The 22500-nt window shown below is 40.7% G+C and overlaps 1 protein-coding gene across 5 annotated transcripts in view; it reads left to right on the top strand.

Moving 5' to 3' along the window:
* The window catches only part of LOC122259343 (extracellular matrix organizing protein FRAS1), a 194887-nt gene that overhangs the window by 163757 nt on the left and 8630 nt on the right, over positions 1-22500 (top strand). For 4 of the 5 annotated variants that reach the window (XM_086551689.1, XM_086551687.1, XM_086551688.1 and 1 more), the window contains exons 4-39: positions 3869-4060; positions 4454-4613; positions 5342-5559; positions 5897-6056; positions 6212-6318; positions 6600-6719; positions 6884-7236; positions 7353-7562; positions 7987-8138; positions 8673-8859; positions 9202-9314; positions 9606-9752; positions 10015-10170; positions 10402-10649; positions 11070-11391; positions 11525-11695; positions 11859-12827; positions 13014-13116; positions 13338-13554; positions 13666-13918; positions 14083-14207; positions 14427-14571; positions 14749-14955; positions 15193-15479; positions 15776-15977; positions 16171-16370; positions 16635-16788; positions 16907-17061; positions 17265-17569; positions 17897-18137; positions 18531-18694; positions 18828-19065; positions 19252-19497; positions 19749-19896; positions 20023-21817; positions 22061-22500. The exon at positions 22061-22500 is cut by the window's right edge and continues 452 nt beyond it. In XM_086551689.1, coding sequence (XP_086407815.1) covers positions 3869-4060; positions 4454-4613; positions 5342-5559; positions 5897-6056; positions 6212-6318; positions 6600-6719; positions 6884-7236; positions 7353-7562; positions 7987-8138; positions 8673-8859; positions 9202-9314; positions 9606-9752; positions 10015-10170; positions 10402-10649; positions 11070-11391; positions 11525-11695; positions 11859-12827; positions 13014-13116; positions 13338-13554; positions 13666-13918; positions 14083-14207; positions 14427-14571; positions 14749-14955; positions 15193-15479; positions 15776-15977; positions 16171-16370; positions 16635-16788; positions 16907-17061; positions 17265-17569; positions 17897-18137; positions 18531-18694; positions 18828-19065; positions 19252-19497; positions 19749-19896; positions 20023-21817; positions 22061-22500 — 9610 coding nt within the window. The remainder of the gene's footprint in view (positions 1-3868; positions 4061-4453; positions 4614-5341; positions 5560-5896; positions 6057-6211; positions 6319-6599; positions 6720-6883; positions 7237-7352; positions 7563-7986; positions 8139-8672; positions 8860-9201; positions 9315-9605; positions 9753-10014; positions 10171-10401; positions 10650-11069; positions 11392-11524; positions 11696-11858; positions 12828-13013; positions 13117-13337; positions 13555-13665; positions 13919-14082; positions 14208-14426; positions 14572-14748; positions 14956-15192; positions 15480-15775; positions 15978-16170; positions 16371-16634; positions 16789-16906; positions 17062-17264; positions 17570-17896; positions 18138-18530; positions 18695-18827; positions 19066-19251; positions 19498-19748; positions 19897-20022; positions 21818-22060) is intronic. The other variant, XM_086551690.1, reaches the window with a different exon arrangement.

Below are 22500 nucleotides of genomic sequence, written 5' to 3'. Positions count from 1 at the left end.
TTCTTCCCCTCTTTCTCCCTCCTTTCCCAATTCTCTCGTTCTCCCTTACCTCCACCTCTTTCTCCTTCCCCGTCCCCTCTTCTCCTCTTTCTCCTTCCCCGTCCCCTCTTCTCCTCTTTCTCCTCCCCCGTCCCCTCTTCCCCTCCTTCTCCCTTCTTTCCCAATTCTCTCGTTCTCCTTTACCTCCACCTCTTTCTCCTCCCCCGTCCCTTCTTCCCCTCTTTCTCCCTCCTCCCCGCCTCCCCTCTCCCTCTCCCTCTCCCTTGCCCACGCTAACTTCCCTCGCCCCGGCCATCATGACGGGTAATGACCCATACAGAAGGGCGAACACGGGGAGGGTGACATTTGCACTCTCTAACTCGGCCTTCTTTCGATCTATGTCTCTTTTTTGACACCTTTTTGAAAATCTCGTTGCCATATAGGGGGGCGGGGGACAAATGGAAATTCTCGGTTCTGTAATACGTATATATAAAGTGTGCATAGATTCCAAGTAGATGCAAATACATACGGATGGAAATGGGACGAGGCATGAATATGTAAGGGGTCGTACTTACCATCAGTGTCCACTCGGTAGGAACTACTAGTAACGCGGATGGTTGTTGGAAGTGCCGTGCCCTTTGTTGGCGCAATGTCGCTAATGGGTAAAGGATAGTAATGGATACATAAAAGGGAGTTAATAGCAGGTACATAGGTATTTCGGGTTAGACGCAGAGGACTTGTTACAGGTCGTAAAACAGGTATGGACAGGCAAACGAGAATTCAGGGAGAACACGGAAGGAAAATTTGTGTAAACATTGGGTGAAATTCGGAATTTACAAGAGCAGGAGAGGAATTTCGTCATTGCTCTACGGTTAGAGCGAATTATGATGGTAGACAGGGCCAAGGGGAGAGCTAAATGATGGATGTGGGTTAGGGTGTGTGGTAGAAGCGAGAGGCGTGTCAGGTAGTTGACGCCAAATTAATGGTACCCATGGCACTTTTTGTGACAGGGGGTTGTTGAGAGGACGTGGCAGGCGAGTTAGTGGGTTATGGAGTGTTGTACTTGAATGATATAACAGTTATTCAAGGTTTACACTCTTAATTAGGATTGTGGACGTGTGATGAAAAATAATGATAGTAATGATGACTAGAGTGGAAGAATTATGGTGATGAGGATATGATTAGTGCATATATTGTTCTGAATAACAAATCAACGTTTAAACTCTTAATTATAATTGTGGACGCGTTACGAAAGTTAATTTTAGTTTATTGGTTATCGGCGCGTGAGAGCATCACGGTAATATATGTATCTTCAAAATATTAGATTCGGTATTTCATACTCTTAATTATATTTGCAGATGCATGATGAAAGATAAAGGTAGTGATTATAATTATGGACTCTTGGAGAAATTACGGTGATATTGATGCTATTACTAAATTCATGTTCTCTCTTTCTACCCATGCTACGTTCATCAGTATTTCCCCCCATTAACATTTTTTTATCACCTTCCTCCTTGTGTCCCCTTCTCCGTTAGGCATCTAAAATCCCTCTCCATTTTACGTTAGATTGATTACAAATGATTTCCTCCAATCTGCCGCGTAGAGATTTGTTGAGCTCTCCAATTGGCCGTTATTAATGACACGTCATGAGTGAGCGGGCATATAAACACATTAGGGATTTAAAAAGAAAAATAAATAAAAACGTAATAAAACACATAGGAATTGTTTTTGTTTTTTTGTTCTTATTTTTGCAAAGACTGCAAGAGGCTATAAATATAATAATGTCAGGCCCTTTGAAGCTCATCACTTTTGACAAATTTCAGTCTGTTTTGAAGACGTGGGAGACGAAGTGTCATTAGGCTACCTACGACTGTTCATTTTTTTTCACGCGAACACACACACACACACACACACACACACACTCTCTCTCTCTCTCTCTCTCTCTCTCTCTCTCTCTCTCTCTCTCTCTCTCTCTCTCTCTCTCTCTCTCTCTCTCTCTCTCTCTCTCCCTCCCTCCCTCCCTCCCTCCAATTCCGTCTCCACCTCCCCTACCTTCCTCCCTCCCTATCCCCCTTTCACTCTCCTTCTCTTCTTTCTCCCTCATCAAGCGCCCCCTTCCCCTCCCTCCACCTCCCCCGGCAGAAGATAATGAGGGCAAGAGGCCGTTGCCCTTTGAAAGGCCTTGTTTTCCCCCATTTTTTGTCGCGAGATTGGGGGTAGTTAGCGGCGCTGCCGAATACCACCCACGCGCCGAGGAACTTGATTCCTGCTTGTGTTCGTTCGAAGCTTTTTCTTTTCATTTTCCTGTGCCCTTTTCATTTTTCCTTTTTTCTTATTTTCTATTTGTTTTTTATTCGTCGTTTTATTCTAGTTATTGTTTTTTTTTGTTATGTTTTCGTTTTTTTTCTTATCCTTTTCGTTTATTACTTTTTATAGTTTTTTTTTTTCTCTCTCTCTCTTAGTGAGAGCTTTCCTTTTATTGTTTTACTCTCTTCCCTTTCTTTTTTTATTCTAGAATAATCTCTTTCCTACCCCCTTCTTGCATTTTATTTTTTCCTTTTCCTCTCCCCCTCCTTTTTTAACGTCTGTATTTGAGACCCTCTTTTTCTTTCCATTTCATCTTTTTTTGCCTCTCTGTTTTTCTCTTTTAGCTTTATCCTCTCTTTTCCTATTTCCCTTTCTTTTTTTCTTTGTCTTCATGTTTCCTATTGTCTACACTTTTATTATTTTCTCTCCTTTCGCGCTTCTTTTTCTTTTTCCTCTTTTCCTCCTCCTCCTCCTGTCTTTTTCTTATCTTTCATCATCCTTCTTCTCTTCTTCGTATCTTTATTTTTTTTCTTCTTATTTTCCTTCTTTCCCTCTTCCTCCTCCTCCTCCTTCTCCTCCTCCTCTTTCTCCCTTTATTTTCTTCGTATTCTTGTTTTTCCCCTTTATTTTGTCCTTCCTCCTCCTCCTCATCATTCTATTTCTTTTTCTCGTACTCTTTTTCCTTCTCTTCTTCCTTCTATTCCCCTCCTCCTCCTCCTTCTATTCCCCTTCCTCTTCTTCTTCTTCCTCCTCCTCCTCCTCCTCCTACTACTACTACTACTACTACTACTACTACTACGCCTCCTCTCTTCATCTTCCTCTTAATCTGCCTCTTTTCTTCCCTCTCCTCCCTCCTCCCTTCTCCTCACTTCTTTCCTCCCTTCTTGTTTCCTGTCACTTTATCCATCTTCACTTGCTTGCTTCCCTGCTTGCTTCCGTCCTAACTTCCTTGCATAATCACTTTTTTTTCTTACTTACTCCTCCCCTTCAAGTCTTACCATTAAGGAACATCAAGACACAAGCAAGCAAGCAAGCAAGCAAGCAAGCAAGCAATCCGCGTGAAGTGATTGACTTGCTAAAGCGAATGGTGAGTAAGTCAAGCGTGATTGCCTTCGGGAGACGCGGTCGATGAGTCGCCGAATGTTGAATTCATTCGAAGGCAAATCAGTTGTTCTTCTTTGCATGTGAATACTATGAGATGTAGTTTCTGTGTGATGATTATGCTGTTGAGGATTAGTGATATTAATATCTTCGTCGTCATTTATTGTCAGTTTTGTTGATATTATTATTACTTCCGCGATTACTACTATATTACTAGAACTATTGATGTTGTAGTTGTTCCATTTATTCTTGTTGTTGTTACAGTATCATCCTCATCCTTATCCTCATCATCATCATTCCCATTCTCTTCCCTATCTTCATTTCCATGCTCATCCTCATCTTTATCCTAATCCTTATCCTCATCCCCATCCTTGTCCTCATCATCCTCATCCTCCTCACAACTATCACCACCGCATAAACACACGCCCACATACCCACCCTCAACTCATAAACAAATCACGCAAACCCATTCTCACTTCAGAACGGCAGCAGTTGGCGCCCCGAGGTGTGCGTGGAGTGCCAGTGCCAAGGATGGGTCAGCGTGTGCCAGCGTCAGCACTGCGCGGATCCCGAGTGTCCTCCCCATCTCGAGCTCTACCACAACCCCAATTTCTGCTGCCCTCAGTGCCTCCCGCCCGCGCTCAAGTGTCGCGCGGGGGAGTCCGTCTACCAGGTGAGGCTCGCTCGGCGGCTCGCGGGGTCGGCGACGCTGCTGCGGAGGCGGAGAAGGGCTCATAACGAATTTAACTTTATTTATCTTTTTTATTTTTGAGGGGGGGGGGGTGCTTTGTTTGAAGTCGTGTTTAATTATATTGGTACAAACACGCAGAGAGGTACAGACACACATACGCGTACGTGCACACACACACACACGCGCGCGCGCGTGTGTGTGTGTGAGTGAGTGTGAGTGTGAGTGTGAGTGTGAGTGTGAGTGTGAGTGTGAGTGTGATTGTGAGTGTGTGTGAGTGTGAGTGTGAGTGTGAGTGTGAGTGGAGTGTGTGAGTGTATGTGTGTGTGTGTGTGTGTTTGTCCATGTATGTGTTACAGTCCTTTCTCGCCCCTACAGGACGGCGAGGTATGGTCCCTGGGAGGGTGCGAGCAGTGCCGCTGCGTGAATGGCACGGTCTCCTGCGGACGGGCGCCCTGCAGCGTGACGAGCTGCCCCGAGGGCCAGGTGGCGATTCAGGATCCGGAGCAGTGCTGCCCCGAGTGTGTTCCTGTGGGGAGTAAGTGCATACGCAGGCGCGGGAGGGTGCCCCCGGCCGCGCTCCCATGTTGATATCCCGAGTTTTATTACGTGCAGATTGTGCCCTTTGCGGCAACTGGGTCATATCATCGCCACATTCGCAATAGTCATTAGCATCTCTCTGCACGTCGCCACCAACTCATTATCGCTTGCTTGCAAGTTGCCACATCCACTACCCTCGCCATGCCGGCTTTAGTTTGCTGTTACAATGCCTTCGTCGCCAACAGACTGTGATAGACAAAGGCAGAAGTAATTAGGGTTTGCTATTATCCTATGTCAAGAGCTACACGAGGTGTCATTATATTGAACAACACGAGATATATGGGAATGTGTCAATAAGCAGATAGTGAAGCAAATAGTTCATCCTTTGAGTTCTTGTCTGTTCGCATCTTTTCCCGGGACAGTGTTGATTCGAAATCAATGCATTGAGTTGCGTTTCCTTCTAGTATAATCTGAAAAGCTCTCATTCCCACCAGAAGCCCTGAATTAAGCGGCAGATGGGATAATGGACGCCTAATAGCCGAGGCCTGGCCTAAGGTTTAGTTCACTCTCATCACTTGGGCTTATCGATGTCTCACCTCATCAAGGTTGTCAAAACACTCATACGTCAATCTCTCCTCACCCTCATTGCTACTCTGCCACTCACCCTCAGATTATAATACACATCACACACTTTACCACCCTCTCATGACCGTCCCATTGCGACAGGGTCATGCAAACAAGGCTCTACTGTCCATGACGATGGGGACTTCTGGTCACTGGTGTCATGCTCGCAGTGCCAGTGCCGGAATGGACGCGTGCAGTGCTATGTGGCTCACTGCCCTCCCCTCACGTGCCCGGCCAACCACACGCTGGAGGTGGCTCCCGGGTCCTGCTGCCCGACGTGTGAGGGAAACCCCTGTGTTCAGAAGGGAATGGTCTATGGGGTAAGTTCTGGGTACAGGAAATGGAACTTGATTTTTTATTGTATTTTTTTCGAAGTTAAGGATATTGTGAGATACAGAAGATGCAAGATGGAAGTGTGAGGTAAGCCCTTCACGCATAAAATAGAATGGTAATGCAGAACTTATTATGATTCATGGAAAGAAACTGCTTGAAACTAAACGTGGAATTTGAGATAGTGTGTTTTGTGAAACTAATGCGTAATTTTGCGGGGTTTATAATTAAGATGACGCATAAGAGCCAAACGTACTTACATATGTACCGAACTGCATGATGTCCTTTATTTTATCCCGTTTTACGATATGTATTCTTTCCCTTTAGTCTGGAGATCAGTGGCGAGAGGGCGACTGTCGGGAGTGTGTCTGTGTGGCAGGGCGGGTGCAGTGCCACGACATGCAGTGCCCAGACTTACAGTGCCGAGCAGATGAGAAGCCTTACACAGAGGAAGGCAGCTGTTGTCCAACATGTGTCAAAAAGCAGGGTGAGTTCTAAGAGTGCATTTATCTTTCTATTATGATGGGAGTCACTAGATGGACATCAAGATAAAAACATGTCATAATTAATTACGCTATTAACCATATTGCATTTTGAAAGACATAGTATTTATAAACCATTATATATATTCAATATTTTCAGGTTGGTGCCTTTTGGAAACTGGTGTGAGGCAAGCCCCTGGATCTATGTGGAACATCAGTGAATGTGAAGTGTGTGCTTGTAGAGACGCTCAGGTTGTCTGTAATGAGGTATGTGTACTTAATATAGGTATATAGGTTGAATTATTGATTATTTATTGATTATTTATATTATCATACTTTCCCCCCAATTTATGACACCTGCTCACTAGAGGTATTACCTTGATTAACAAAGTTGTGAAATTATTGTCACATACAATTAGATGTCAGTTATCAGCTTACGGAATGCACACTTACAAACGGATAGGATGAAATAATCAGTTACAAACATACGCACAGAAAAAAAAAAAAAATACAGAATAGTTATAAACACAAGCTGTGATAACCCACAGGTGAGATGTGAGCAAAGTCAGTGTGGACCCGGGGAAGAGCTGGTGACGAGACCTGGCGCCTGCTGTCCCGAGTGTTCTATCAATCTCAATCTCTGCTTCCATGATAGCAGACTCAGGCAGGCAAGTATCTGTATGAGGGATATTCATATGCATGTCTGTACAGTGTGTGTATATTTTTAACTATGCATGAACAATATCATTTACTTTATTTGTTTTACTGTTGATAGGTAAAGGTTCTAAATATTCCAATCATTAGTTTACTGACACTTCTCGATCACACACAGAATGGCGAGGTGTGGAGTTCAGGAAGCTGTCGCGTTTGTTCTTGCAACTCTGGCAAGGTTACGTGCCACACCCCTGCCTGCGCCCCATGTCCTCCAGGTCTGGCACCTGTGTCAGGCATATCAGATGATTGTTGTCCTGAGTGCCAGCCTCTGACATGTCCTTCCAACTGCATGACCTGTGTGCCTGGTTCTCCTAACCCCACTTGTACCATGTGTGAGGAGGGGCATTTCCTTCAGGATGGGACCTGCATCTCTTCTTGTCTGGAGGGATGGTTCCAGCAGGGTGGTGTGTGCCTGGCATGTCATCCTTCTTGTGCTGCTTGTAATCAAGCTACCAGATTCCACTGTAGCAAGTGAGTAGATATGTTCTCAATGATGTTGAAATTAGGCTTAGATGGAATCTGAGTGCAATACTGTACAATTATTTATATAATGATTAATCCTATCAAATTAATATAATAATTTCCAGGTGTCATCCTGAGAACATGCTGCGTGAAGGGGAGTGTGTATCAGACTGTGGAAGAGGCTTCTATCCAGAGGCTGAGTCTTGCTTCCCTTGCCATAGTTCTTGTGCGGAATGTTCAGGGCCCGAGGCTAACCACTGTCAGGTCTGTCAGAGTGGAGCCTTTCTCCATGCCGGCACTTGTGTTACCTCATGCCCAACTGGATACTATCCCAGGTGAGGGCTATGTCACTTTACACTGTCTGCAAGGCTTTTGTTTAGATGAATAAGGTATGCTGATAGAATAAACATATGTAAATCTTAAATTAGATAAGTATCAGCAGGTGAAGTGTTGGTATGGTTTCATTTGCATGATCACAAATGAAATATTTTTGCATTGTACTTTGTATTCCAACCTAAATATGTATCCTATATAAGTAAACTACTATTTACAAGATACACAGGGGGTGCTGAATTATATGTATTGCTGATACATAAAAGTAAAGCACCTCCAAGTCATAAGAAAGTACTTAATGGTTGTATTGAAATATCCATCTCCTTTGACAATTGTACTTGTCTCATTAATCTCCAAAATTCTTTTACGTAGAATAATCAAATATTATGTCACTTTTCCTCAGTAATGGACCTAGTGCCTTTTCAGAGAACGGGTTTGCGAGATGTGTGAGGAAAACTGTGAGAAGTGTGGGGTGGGTGAATGTCTCCGTTGCCAGGATGGATTCTGGTTGCAAGATGGACGCTGTCAGGACCAGTGCCTCCCTGGACATTACCAAGGCCCTCACAGCACTTGCCTTAGTAAGCAGAAAAAGTCTTTTTTGAGTGTGAAGTGGATATGTGTTTATAGATTTGATAGTGTATATTAATATAAGATATTCTTATTATTCAAACACATATGTATGTTAGTAAATTTGATACTGTCTTTCCTTTTGTATGTAATTAGAGATGTGCAAACATACGAATATGTAAAAGCAGTATATGAAGATAGATAACATATAGTGTAGAGAAGGCAATATAAAATCAACTTTATAAATATAGGTATGCACGTCCAAAGAAATCTAAGCAATATTCTTATATGGATATTTTAAAATCTAGGTTGCCATAAATATAAATATAGGTATGCACGTCCAAAGAAATCTGAGCAATATTCTTATATGGATATTTTAAAATCTAGGTTGTCATAAATATAAATATAAGTATGCACGTCCAAAGAAATCTGAGCAATATTCTTATATGGATATTTTAAAATCTAGGTTGTCATAAATATAAATATAGGTATGCACGTCCAAAGAAATCTGAGCAATATTCTTATATGGATGTTTTCAAATCTAGGTTGTCATAGTACCTGTGGGACATGCAATGGAGCTGGAATATCATCATGCACCTCCTGTCCCCACTACTTGCTGCAGAGTGGATCAGCTTGTGTGGAAATGTGTCCCAGTGGGCACTACATGGGTGCTGAAGAGTGCCTCCCCTGCCACTCCTCTTGTTCACAGTGTCTTGGTCCAGGAGGACACAGGTATATGTTGTTTATATATTATAGGAATTTGTTGGTTAACTATGATATATTTCTGCTTTATTGTTGACAATAAGTACCATTTTCTTCTGTAATAAGTCTCCTTTATGTTATAACTTGTCTGCAATTAATTATTTTAGGAAGTTGACTTTGTAACATAAAAAAGAGAAAATGTATAAAAGTACTGATCTAAAATTGGTGATTTAGGTTAATATAAAACCATATATAACATTTCATAGGGTTGTTAACACTTCATTAGTATTTTATTAATTGTTTCTTAATCAAGAATGTCTGGAATTATCTCTAAACTAATTATGGCTATTTCATTCTCTATACGTTCAACAGATGTGTTGAATGTAGCAATGAGAAACAGGTGGTTGTACTGATGAATGGAACAGCTGGCCAATGTCAGGATATGTGCCCAGAAAATCAAAAGCTGCTGGATCACATATGCATCAGTAAGTTAAGATATCTGAACTGTATTTTACTTTAAGTTGATGATAATTATACGGGGGAAGAATTCTCAGTATATACCAACATCAATGACTGTTTGTAAGAGTGAGTTTTGCTTGTCTTTCCTGATTCTTCAACTACATATTGTGCTGTTATGAGATACTACTAAGAAATATCTGATTTGTGTAATAATTTTATATAAATATAATATCGTTATTACTATGCCCCTACAAGAAATCAATATAAATTTTAAAATACTGGACTCAAAATGATGATTATGATTTTTTTCCCCCAAGGTGGGTCTGAAGGCTGTAGGGACTGGCATGTGTCTGAGCCAGAGTCCTGTCTTCAGTGTGAGGATGGCTGGCTTTTGCAGGAACAGCGCTGTGTCAAAGAATGTACTAGTGGCTTCTTCCAGCATGAGGATGGAAATCTATGTCTGCGTGAGTGTTATCTTGAGGATTTTCTGACAAATGACAGGAATAGTATTTTTAGAATGAAAAATGTGTGTTTGTGTTTTTTTTTTTTTCTCTTATTTCTATATGTCTATCTTTTTTTATTTAATACAATTTGTTTTTATTTAGATAATTGCCATTAAACATTTCTAATGTATTCTCTAACACTTTGTAGTAGAATTTACAGTGGAATAGGTGAAACAACAAAGACTTTCTCTATTTCTAAAAGAAAATAAAATGTCCCACTCAGCTTGTGATCCAAGATGCAAGACTTGTTCCGGACCAAGCCACAAAAATTGTCTAAGTTGCAACAAGAAAGCAACACTGCATCAGAGAGGGGAGAGTGCAGAGTGTCTCACTAAATGCTACCGAAGAACCTACCTGGCAGAGGACAATACTTGTCGGAGTAAGTGATCATCCTTCATTTCAGGCAATGGCTATTAAACACTATATAAGTAAAGTAAAAGTAAGTAAGTAAAACTAATTCACATAGCAAATGCTGAGAAGTGATATTACTATTATAGCAGTTAAAAATTGAAGCTTACAACTTTCAATGACCTGATGTGACATAATTTATTCATGAATTTCACTTCAAAATCAGAATACACATGTTATTCACAATGCATCTTCTCCCCAGCTTGTCACAAGTTGTGTGAGGCATGTGCACCTGACCCCAGGAACAGCACCCTCTCCCTCTGCCTACAGTGCAAGGGGAAGCGCAAGGTCCCTCAAGAGCACCAGTGTGTGAACGCCTGTCATGAGGGCCATTTCCACCATCAGGTCCTGGACAGGTGTATCAAGTGCCATCCAAGTTGTGCCACTTGCAAGGGTGAAGCACTGGATGATTGTTTAAGTTGCCATGATAAAGCGGAGTTATCCCCAGAGGTATGTAGTTTGTGTAGTTTGTGTATTTAGTCTCTTGGAATGTCCTGCTTAATCTGGCCTTTGCCAAATGTACTTTTAAAGTTACAGTATATTTCAGAGTAATGTTGTACCTAGAAATCTGTCCTCAACTGCATCAACAAAGAATGAAACCCTTTCACAATATTTCATAACTATTTATTGGTATTTAATTCTACGCAAGCAGAGTACTTACCTATAAATCAAGTCAAGGAAAGCCATTTTGACAGAATATTTAGATGATTGTCTAGTCCCTGGAACAGATGAATACTTGAATATCATTGTGGAAGGTCACATAACTTACTTATGATAGGTCAAACAAGAGAGGCAGTACATAAGAAAATTATTAATACAAAGAAAACTTACTGAATAGGATAGACTTACATACTGTCTTATTCACAACAGGGTATCTGTGAAGAACCCCAGTGCCCAAGAGGATTCTCCCCCTCTGGTGATGGAGCTTGCATACCCTGTCAAGGCGACTGTGACACCTGCAGCAGGGATGGAAACACTTGCCTCACATGTCCTCCTCACCTTCATTTACTGTACGGCAAGTGCGTCAACAAGTGCCCACACATGTTTTACGCGGACGATTCAGCCGATGGTGAATGCCAGGAATGTCATTGGACCTGTGAGGAATGTCTTGGGCCAACGGAGTCAGACTGTTTGAGCTGTGCTGTGAATATGTTCCTTGAGGGGAACAAGTGTCTTGCGCAATGTTCTCTAGGTAGGAGTACATAATTTCTGTAATTTTTAAATTAGATTAAGTCAGTAGAAGAAACATGTAAAGAATAGGGATGTTAAAGTAGATCATGTTTTTTGGTGGTATATTTTTCCTAAATATGGTATATTATTTGAAGGTCACTATGCCATGGGACAGACATGCAATCCATGCCCAGCTGGCTGCACAGCTTGCAACAGTAGTTCTGAATGCCAGGCTTGTCACTCTCCATACTTACTGCAAGATGGGCAGTGTTCTACATCATGCAGAGCTGGAACTTTTGCTAACGTGTTCAATAATAACTGCTACAGTAAGTCTGCTAATTCTTTATTGATACTGTGTGATTCATTAATTCAAATATAATCACCCAGGTTGTTGGTATTTGCATTATTTTAGCTATAAACATGATCAAATCAATATATAACAGCAGTAACGGAACATGAACTCATTTCAAATGTTTGCTTCCTGCACAGAATGTGGTGAACACTGCATGAGCTGCTCACTGTATGAGTGCCATGAATGCATCCTACCATACCTGCTTCAAGATGGTCAGTGTGTGGACAAGTGCAGTAAGAATTACTTTCCAAGCAAAGATGATGGTATCTGTTATTTCAATATGAAAGCACCCACTCTAAGGATTTTAGCACCCTTGGTGGCTGAACACAACAGGCCCCAGATAATAAATGGCTCTATTGTATATGTTCAAGATGCTGACACACCCAATGATCGCTTGAAAATAATCATGGTTGAACCACCATCTAATGGAGTAATTTTCAAGGTTGGAGGAGGAAAGAAGATGGTTCTAAAGAAGGGACATCGTTTTGCGGTAGAAGACATGCATGAAAATAGAATTTTGTACAAGCATGAGTCAAACCGTCCTCTGTATGGGGAAATGCGCCTGCGAGTAACAGACGGGCATTTTCGTTCAAGCGTTGAAATGATATCTGTAAATGTGATCTCAAAAAATCAGCCAGAAATAGTAACCAATGAGCCTCTGATTGTGGTACGTGGGGGCAGCCAGGCCATTACCAGCAAGATTCTGAACATCCGAGACCAGGACAACAGGGAAAGTGTTACAGTGAAAGTCGTGGATGGGCCAAGACATGGCCAGCTCACCGTCAGAGGGGAGGAGCTGGTTTTGTTCACTTTACAAGAACTAGCAGACAGTGTGGTTACTTATATTCATGATGGCTCCAATTTCACTTCTGACATGGTGCTCCTGCAGGCATCAGATGAGCACACTGTTGTAAACTTCCTCTTTCAAGTGTACATCGTGGATCATGAGAGAAGCATCCCTGTGCTGGTGAAGAATCGTGGTGCTCAGGTGAAGGCAGGTCACCGTGTCCAGATTTCCCCTCAGTTACTCCAAGCAGCAGATATTGACTCTGATGATGGCAACTTGGTGTATGCTCTTCTTCCCATGTTGCAAAACCCAGGTCATGGTAAGTTGATAGGAAGATTTGTTTTAGCCCTAAATATATGTTGTTAGAATTCTGTATCTAAAAACCTCTACAACTAAGATGACAGATATATACCACTTAAAAGTTCTGCATTATTTATTTATATGTGATAGAGGTGAAAGTGCAGAGTCAAAAATATGATAACATTGTTCTCTATATTATTTCCAGGCAAGCTGATATTAATGATCCCTTTGCCACCGGGCCCACATGGCTTCTATAATGATGGCTGGACACAGATGGATGAGTCACACCTTATTCGACCAACTACCAGGTATTGAATAGATCTGAGATGCACTTTACACACTGTGATGTTTGGCAGCACATTAATTTCTTTCATGCACTTCTGTGATACAGTTTATACATACACTTCAAAGTCACTTCTGAATATTGCTAAAAAAGTATCACTTGCCATAATGGATAAGAATCTATGCACTAAGATATATCCTCTTTTTCATGAGATTTATAATTCATCAAAATTCCCTTCAATGACAGCTTTACTCAACGGGATGTGAACGAAGGCAGAGTATGGTACATTCACACAGACAAGCAGGGACGGGACAGCCTCACCTCAGACCAGCTTCTGTTCTCTGTGGCGGACAGCTCTCACCCACCCAACATCCTCTCCGATCAGTCATTTGTCATCCAGGTCGAGCCATCCAATGAGCCCTCTGAAATGTCTCCTACACCAGGTGTTCAGCTAGATATTATGGTAAGAAGCTTGATGTCCAGGAGTGGTTCTGAATTTTAGAATGATGGGAATTTAATGTATATCTCATTGTATCATCTCATATGTCTAACATGATAAAATTCTTTAATTCAGGTCCAGGAAGGGCAAGCTGTCAGCATTACACCTCAGTACCTGTCCTTCTCAGGTGGAAAGTCTCCAGAACACCTGATATATACCATCACACAACCCTTAGGTCCATATGATGGCTCACTCTTCAATATTGATTCACCAGGTCTTGAGCTGAGGCAGTTCACACAAGCAGACATTAATGATATGAAAATAATCTACATGCCTCCTCTTGGTGACATTGGTGATGAAGATAAGTTCTTCAGCTTCAAATTTATGGGTATGGAAAAGCCATATCAAACTCATTAAATAATTTATCCATTATCTACATATGTATTCATAAACAGCAAGGCGCAAATCAATTATATTTATGTTACAACAGAACTAAATAATCTGAATGTCACACATTCATTAAAATTCTCACAAACAACGACCTTCTTGCAGTGAGTGACCAGATGACAGGAGAACCAAGTGGTTTACCAGAGCAGAAGTTCACCATCCATGTGGTCCCCTTCCAAGGCTCTCAGTTAGCCTTTACCCATGAGAACCCAGAACTTACCATTCAGAGTGTTAGTGTTTGAGCAGTTTTGGTTTTCTTAAAAGTCTAATTTCTAGGTGTTGATTAATAAAAGTAAAATTGTTTCTGTTTCATGACGTATTATGTTGTTCACTGTAGTAGAATCTGGAATATTTTTACAATATGTTCTGCAACAGATGAAAATAACCTTTGTGTTGTTATTCAGAACATATGAAATTGATCACCAGTATAACCAAATTTACCTTTGCAGAGGGAGTCAGTGCTACTTGAACTACAGTTCTTTGAGCTGAAAAACCTCGATCAGAATGAGGAGATTGTGTTCATCTTGCTGGAGGCTCCTCAGCATGGTACCATCACTCAGGAGATAAATGGAGAGTCCTTCATTTTCACAGAACGTAAGATACAGATTCCATGTTTATTTACTACTTGTTTTATATTTGTGATACAACTGAAATCAGTTACATTATTTTGATTTGTAGATTACAAATTATATTACAAATGTTTTACTTTTGCAATCAAAGTTTTATTTTAATTAAAAACATGTGTTAAAAAGCAATATTTTTCCTCCCCAGAGGACAGTTTCACCAAAGATGAAGTGCTAAATTCCCGCATAATGTACACTCATGATGGATCCGAGTCAGGCTATGACTTTATTGTGATTCTCGCCCTTGGCCATTCCTCTGAAGCCAGCTCTAGGATCTCTATTACAATCAGGCACGAGGATGACAGGCAACCAACGAAGAGTGAGAATGCCACCTTTTCCATGACTCTGAGAGAAGGTTTGTATCTAAGGGTATTTGATGGTGCTGTGAGATGATTAAAGGTTTTACAAGAGCATAATCTCAATGCTTATTTCACCTACAGTTTAGTTTTTATTTTATTGACATTACAATAACCAATAGATATAATTACTACATATTTTTTATCATTTATCCTGCAGTGAACAACAAAACATATATAGCCAAATCTTATTAATCCTTCTTTTCTTCTGACCTAACACTATGCCTTTCTTATAGGGGAATCCAGAGTACTAAGCAGGTTGCAACTTTACTTCACCGATGTTCACTCTCTGGATGAGGACCTTGTTTATACTCTTACGAGCCAGCCGCAGTATGGATCACTCACCATCACACAACCCTCCGGATTCACTCAAATGCTCAATCAAACGCACAAGTTCACGCAAGCTGATATACTCTATGGTCTTGTCAATTATACTTCAAATGTGGAAACTGGGATATCAGAAGTTATGGATAACTTGGTGTTTAACGTAACCGACCCTAATAATAATGTTCTGAGTAATCAGGTAATTATTATTTTATTGAGATGAGTATTATTGACAGATTGCATGTACTAATAGTGTCATGGAAAATGATTTGGAACAGGTGTCTCCAATAATATTGCATACTTTGCATTGTGCCGCTAGTTTGAATTAGGCGTATATAGAATTTCTTTCATATTACTGTACTATTTCATTTAGATTGATTAATTTTTATATTGATGCAGCAATTTATTTTTATAAATACAGCTATTTATTTATAAAATTTATTATTCATGAAATTTAGATGGATTTTTAGATTAATTTAAGTATGAATTGATCAGGTGTTAAAGGTGAGGATCCAACCAGCTGATAACCAGGAGCCAAGAGTGACAGTTGGACCAGCAGTGGAGGTCATGGAAGGAGGTAGCATTGTTCTTCCACCATCCACTGTCATGGCGACTGATGCCGACACTCCGCCAACTGCTCTTAGGATCATTATTGATGCACCTCCAATATTTGGATACATCACTAATACATTAGCAGGTAAGAGAGAGAGAAAGGGAGTGTGAGTTTTTTTTTTGTATGTTTTTGTGTTTTTTCACATGAGCACTTACTCATTGATACATGGAAGTATGTGCAATATGTTTTTTTTAAAGCACCATCCCAATAATCTATATACAAAATACAAACCCATTCCTACCTTAAGTGGAAGATATAAAAACTAATGGAAATACAGTCACTTCCTTAGAGCCTAGAAGTAGTCCAGGGAACAACTCCCCCATGCTGGAATTTGCTGTGGGTGATGTCGTCGCTGGACGAGTGGCGTATGTGCAGTCACAGCACCGTCACCAGGAACCCACACAAGACTCGTTGTTATTCCATGTGACAGATGGCATTAACTCCTCTCCTACCATGAAAATCAATATCACAATACAGGTAGGTCATAATATGAATAAGTAAATAAACATATACAGCATGTTCATTTGAAGGGTAGTTAAATTTTCACAAACTGTAGATAGATGAATATAGAGGGAATATATTTCCTGGAATCACAGATGGAGAAAAAAACAGCTTCATCCTTCTATATATATAAACAAAAGTAAAATATTCCAAATAGATTAGTAAAACGTTCACAAATTATTCAGTAATATTATTTTCCTTGTTTGTACATGAAAGTAACTTGTTTTCACGCTCTTGCAGCCAGTGAATGATGAGTCGCCAGTGATTTTGGGAGAGCAAGTTGTACTGGAGCAGGGCCAGACCATTGTCATCAGGAACCAGTCCCTTTTCATATCAGACACTGACACCGAGCCAGAGGACCTGATTATCACCATCCAGCAATCGCCTTCCCATGGTACCTGATAGATGAAAAATACCTTTATGTCTTTTTCATAAAAGGAGTAATTGGTAAGAAATAGAAAGACAAGGCAGTTCGAATGGAAGTTTAAATGAAATACAATTTTTTTCCTCAGGATCTGTGCATAAGAAGACATCACCATACGTTTCCATTAAGAAGAGCGAACTGCTCAGTCGGGGCCAGAAATTCACCTTTAGAAACCTGTTGGATGAACTCATCTTGTACAGTCACGATGGTTCTCGAGACCCAGAAGATGTTATGGAAATTATGGTGAGTCAAAGCAATCTGATTATGTAAATGGATATATTCATAATTACTGTTTAGAGATAAATATTTATCTATTATTTATTTACATAGATAGATAGATAGGTAAATATATACAAATGATATATCCATATGCATGTCCTGTTTATATAATTTGGTTAGTATCTTTTTCTTTCCTAGAGCCACTCATAAATTTTTAATTCTTCCAGGTAAGTGATGGAAACCATGAAACAGGGGGCATCATTGAATTCATCATTCTACAGAAGACTGATGAAGCTCCGAGACTAAGGCTCAACCATGGTCTCACACTAAAGGCCGGTGAGGTGTCTGTGATCTCTCCATCTTTGCTGATGGCAGAGGATGAGGATTCTGAAGTGGCTAAGATTAAATACGTTGTGACGAGACTTCCTTCATCTGGAAGTGTTGAATTGTTCCAGCAAGAGGCAAATACTTGGAGGCCCCTTATTGTAGGCTCAGCTTTCATGCAGGAAGATATCTTGAATGGCAATGTGAGGTAAATATGCTGCCATGACCTTTTTTCTTTATTGTTTCACTAGCAGTTTGTCCTTTCATCATTTTCACTGATTTCTGAAAGGAAAGAAGGGATATAAGTTATGGGGCTGTGAATTGTTAAGGCTTTATATTTTCACAGTCTATTCTGATATATCATTATAAAATTAAAATAATTATGTAAATATGTGAGATAGAAGAGAAAAGTGAAAAAAAATCTTTCTATCTATCTATATATATCTGTCTATATGTGTATCTGTTTTTTTAACTAATTTGAAAAGCTCATTGAATCCCAACATGAATGATTAAAAAATGCACAAAATTATTGCAGGTTTTCCCACCAAAAAGACACTCAGACTGGAACAGACACACTGCACTTCAACCTCCAAGACACAGAAGGCAATGTGATGATGGACCAGGCTCTCTCAATCACAGTGCTGGAAGACAAGGTTCCTCCTCGCATCACACTCAACGTCGGCCTTTCACTCATGGAGGATGCGTCAGCTCCTATAACTGCTGATCTTCTGTCTGCTATGGATGCAGAAATGGACCCAATGGAGTTGACATTTATGGTAAGAATGCAGTGTGTGTGGTTACTGTTTTTAGAAATGATGAATTTGAATAAGATTTAATGAAATTAGAAATTTGTGTTTATAGAATTTAATTGAAATTCTAGAATATTCACTGAAAGATATTATCTTTTTTTGTGGGGTTGGACACACTGCATTTTTTTCTGTTCAAAACACAAGTTAGTTATTCCTTTCATTGTATGGTTAATGCATCATACCAAATGCTGATTCCAAATATATCACATATAGACTTATATCAAAGTGTAAGCCTAAAAAGCACTAGAAAGCACAACATCTGAAGATGCCCAGCCCAGGCCTAACATCTTAAGATGTGTCCCATCTTGGAAGGGTTAATACTCTTCTTTAGTCTAACTGAAACCTCCTATTCCACAACAGCTAACAAGTGGTCCTAACCATGGGCAACTAGAGCTAGCAACAGCACCTGGAAAAGCAGTGACCACATGGACACAGGGAGCACTAGAGTTAGGGATCCTGCGCTACCAACACCAGTCCGCTGATGAGAGCCCAACAGATCAGTTTACTTTTGTAGTATCAGATGGGTGAGTCTGAGGAACTTTGAATGGAAAATATTATGTTATGGCAATGATATAGAAGATTCTCAAATGTAAACTTGTAATTTGCTTGGTAAGCAGTAAAGCACATTACTTTTACAAATGGTACTCTTGGTTTCAGTTACAACAATGCCAGCCAGTCTTTCCACATCAATATCATTCCTGTGGATGATGAGCTTCCTCTTCTTGTGCTGAACCACATCAAGGTACAAGAAGGAACAAGGAAAACAATATCCCAGTTTGAGATGGAAGCTTTAGATGCTGACACCAAAGATGATCTCATTATATTTGAAGTTACAAGACAGCCTCGCCATGGGAGGTTACAGATCAAGAAAGGCAACAAATATGTAGATGCCAAGGTATAAGTCATTATCATCATAAGTGTAGCAACTAGTTTCATACTTATTCTTACATTTTATGCTGTAAAATATTTGTACTTGTATTTTGTATTTTGTAGTGTCCTTGGGCTTATATGCAGTATCTTGTATTATATATAACCTTGACTTGGATAAATTGGAACTAGAAATAATTCTATATATTTGCAGACATTCAGCATGAGGAACTTATACAGTGGAGATGTTTCCTACCTCCATGATGCTTCTGATGCCTCGCGAGATTCCTTCAAAATCAAAGTATCCGACTCAAGCAACAGCATGTACCTGAAAGGCAGAGGAGAAGAGGCTACACGAGAACCCACCACAGTGCACATTGAGATCTCGTCTGTGGATGATGGAACTCCTATCATCACAGCGAACACGGGGCTGCATTTCCTCCAACATGAAGATGGCAAGGTTAGTGGTAACTCTTGGGGGTGTACATGTGATATTGAATAAATTTTGGCTTATATTGTAATGAAATCATCCTTCCTTTGGAGTTGGTAATATAGAAAGTTCTTGTGATGCATCAGATAATTCTATCTCTCATTAATAATTGGCTAAGAAGAACATATTCATAAAATCTTATTGGATAATATAATTCTAAATATTTCCCTGCCATAAGGAAAATGAAACTGGTAGTTTTTAATATGAGGCTTCCATCACAGGCTCAGAACATCATAACATCCCATGAACTACATGTAGAGGATGAGGATACACCTCCTGAGAATTTGAAGTTCACAGTCATAGTTCCACCTAGTCATGGTGTTCTCCGGCTCACCACCCATGAACGCCCTGTCTCGACATTTACACAAGGTTGTAGGCCTAAATGTTCTTTTAGTCTTTATGAAAAAAGTTGTGATTTTGAATCATGAACGAATAAACACATTCAATCGTGTTACAGATTCCTGATACTAATATGATTATCTTTCTTTTTACTAGCTGATATCATCTCTGGCCATCTCTACTATGAGCTCACCACATATGCCCAGTCAGTAACAAGTGATCAATTTACCTTTGAGGTAGCCGACAGCAAGCCAAATACTGTAACTGGGAATGCTTTTCACATTCAGTGGTCTTGGTTTGTTGTTGCTCAGAGGGAGTACAATGTAACAGAGTCTGATGGAGAGGCAAAAATACTAGTAAAGAGAACTGGAAACCTGAAACAAGCATCAGTGGTCACCTGTACAACACACACAGGGTCTGCCAGTGGTGGGAAGAGTAGGGCAAGAGGAGAAGACTTCACAGAAGTTTCTGAACCCATAGAATTCAGAGAAGGAGAGACAGAGAAGTACTGTGCAATACCAATACATGATGATGAGGAATATGAAGGACCAGAAGTTTTCACTGTCAAACTTACAGATGCAAAATATGCCTTAATTGGGAAGCCTAAGAAATCTGTTGTGACTATCTATGATGAGGAAGACAAGCCAAAGGTAGACTTTGAAACCAAAAATTTTGCTGTAGATGAGACTGAGGGATTTATTTTTGCAAGATTAAAACGTACGGGTGATCCTAATGTTCCTGTGTCAGTTACGTGCCTTACTAAGGATGGATCAGCTAAGGGATCGGAACCTAATCAGCTGACAAGTGGAACCGATTTCATTCATCGGAACCATGATGAATCTTCCATAGTTGTATTTCCTCCTGGTGTTAAAGTGTCAACTTGCAATGTGAAAATCATTGATGATCCAGAGTTTGAAGATAATGAGGACTTTATGATATATTTAAAAGACCCTTCGGATGGGGTGTTACTTGGGGAGACTCATGAAGCAACAGTGAGAATCAAGGGATCCAATGATGATTGCAAAATAAAGATGACACAGACATACTACAATATCTCTGAGAGTGAATCTGCAGTTTCTGTAACTCTGGATCGGACAGGCATTGACCTCAACTATTCCTCCAGCGTTTGGTGTGCGACCAAGTCCTTCCAGCCTGAGGAGGCTCAGCCATCACTGGATTATGTTCCACACTCAGAACAAGTTATCTTTCCCAGTGGAGTTCAGACTGCTGTTTGCAATATCAACATTATTGATGATAAAGTGAATCCAAGGCTTGAAGGACCAGAGAGATTTTTGGTGTTTATCAGCACAGCACAAAATGCTTCTGTAGATTCCTCTGCTGCAGAGGCTATTGTAACAATACAGGATGATGAAGATGCACCTTCCATGCAGTTTACACTCCCTGAAATTAAGGTAAGAGAGAACCAGACCATTGTGAAGATACCTATTCAACGCACAGGAGATTTAAGCAGAGTGTCAACTGTCTACTGCTTCACACGGCAGCGCTCAGCAAAGGCGGGAATTGATTTCATAGAGAGACCAAACACAAAAGATTCAATGGTCACTTTTCCTAGAGGAGTTTCAAAAGTGGAATGTGAAGTGGGCATACTGGATGACTTAGTGTATGAGAAAGAGGAGGAATTCATTGTGAAATTATCTCACCCTGATTCTCCCTCGCATCTCCAGCCAAATGTGGGAGAAAATAAAATCACACGTGTCACCATTCTAGACTGGGAGGACAGGCCAAGGGTGTCCTTCCAGAGAAGTGAATACACAGTAGCTGAGCCCCTGGCAGGGGAACTGACATCCAAGTTTAATGTTCCTATCATCCGACTGGGAGATGTTTCTCAGGTGTCTCGAGTGATGGTTTCCACTAGAGATGGGTCGGCTACTTCAGGCACAGATTATCATCCACTCCATACAGAAGTTGAATTTCCTCCAGGAAACACCTCGTAAGTTACCATTTGCTGTTAAGACCTTTATCTACACACACACACACACACACACACACACACACACACACACACACACACACACACACACACACACACACACACACACACACACACACACACACACACACACACACACACATATGCATGCGTATTTGTCTGCTGATGTAATATAAACCTATTATTCTTTACTTCACTCTTTTAAAAGTACTTTGTTAATGGATATTATTTTTCACTTTTCAGCATTGACATGGAACTGACCATTGTGCACAACCCATCCCGTCAGTGGCACGAGACCTTCAACCTGGTATTGGGACCAGAGGAGCCTGTCAATGCTGAGCTGGGAACTATCACAGCAGCTGCAGTGACCATTCTTGACCACAAGTCTTCGGGTAGTTCTGTCCTGCCAGCGCCACCAGTAGTGACCTCACTTCTGCATTATGACAACATAGAGGAGCATCTTGGAGAACCTGCAAGTCCTGGGTACCCACTTGTGTGCGTGACACCATGTGATGCCAAATACCCAGAGAGTGCCAAGACTGCAGAAATGTGTGCTCAGGCTGGACTCAATGCTTCCTTGATGCAGTATTCATGGGAAGTGGCTATCCCTGCAGATGGTGATGGACTCCTTATGCCATTCCACTCACTCACAGATGACACTCTGTTTGCCAGTCCAAATACCA

Source organism: Penaeus japonicus, unplaced genomic scaffold (genome assembly GCF_977035675.1).
Source record: "Penaeus japonicus unplaced genomic scaffold, GWHDUDI00000001_assembly GWHDUDI00000025, whole genome shotgun sequence".
NCBI lineage: Eukaryota > Metazoa > Arthropoda > Malacostraca > Decapoda > Penaeidae > Penaeus > Penaeus japonicus.
Note: the sequence above shows the minus strand (reverse complement) of the source record. Positions and strands in the feature narration are given on the sequence as shown.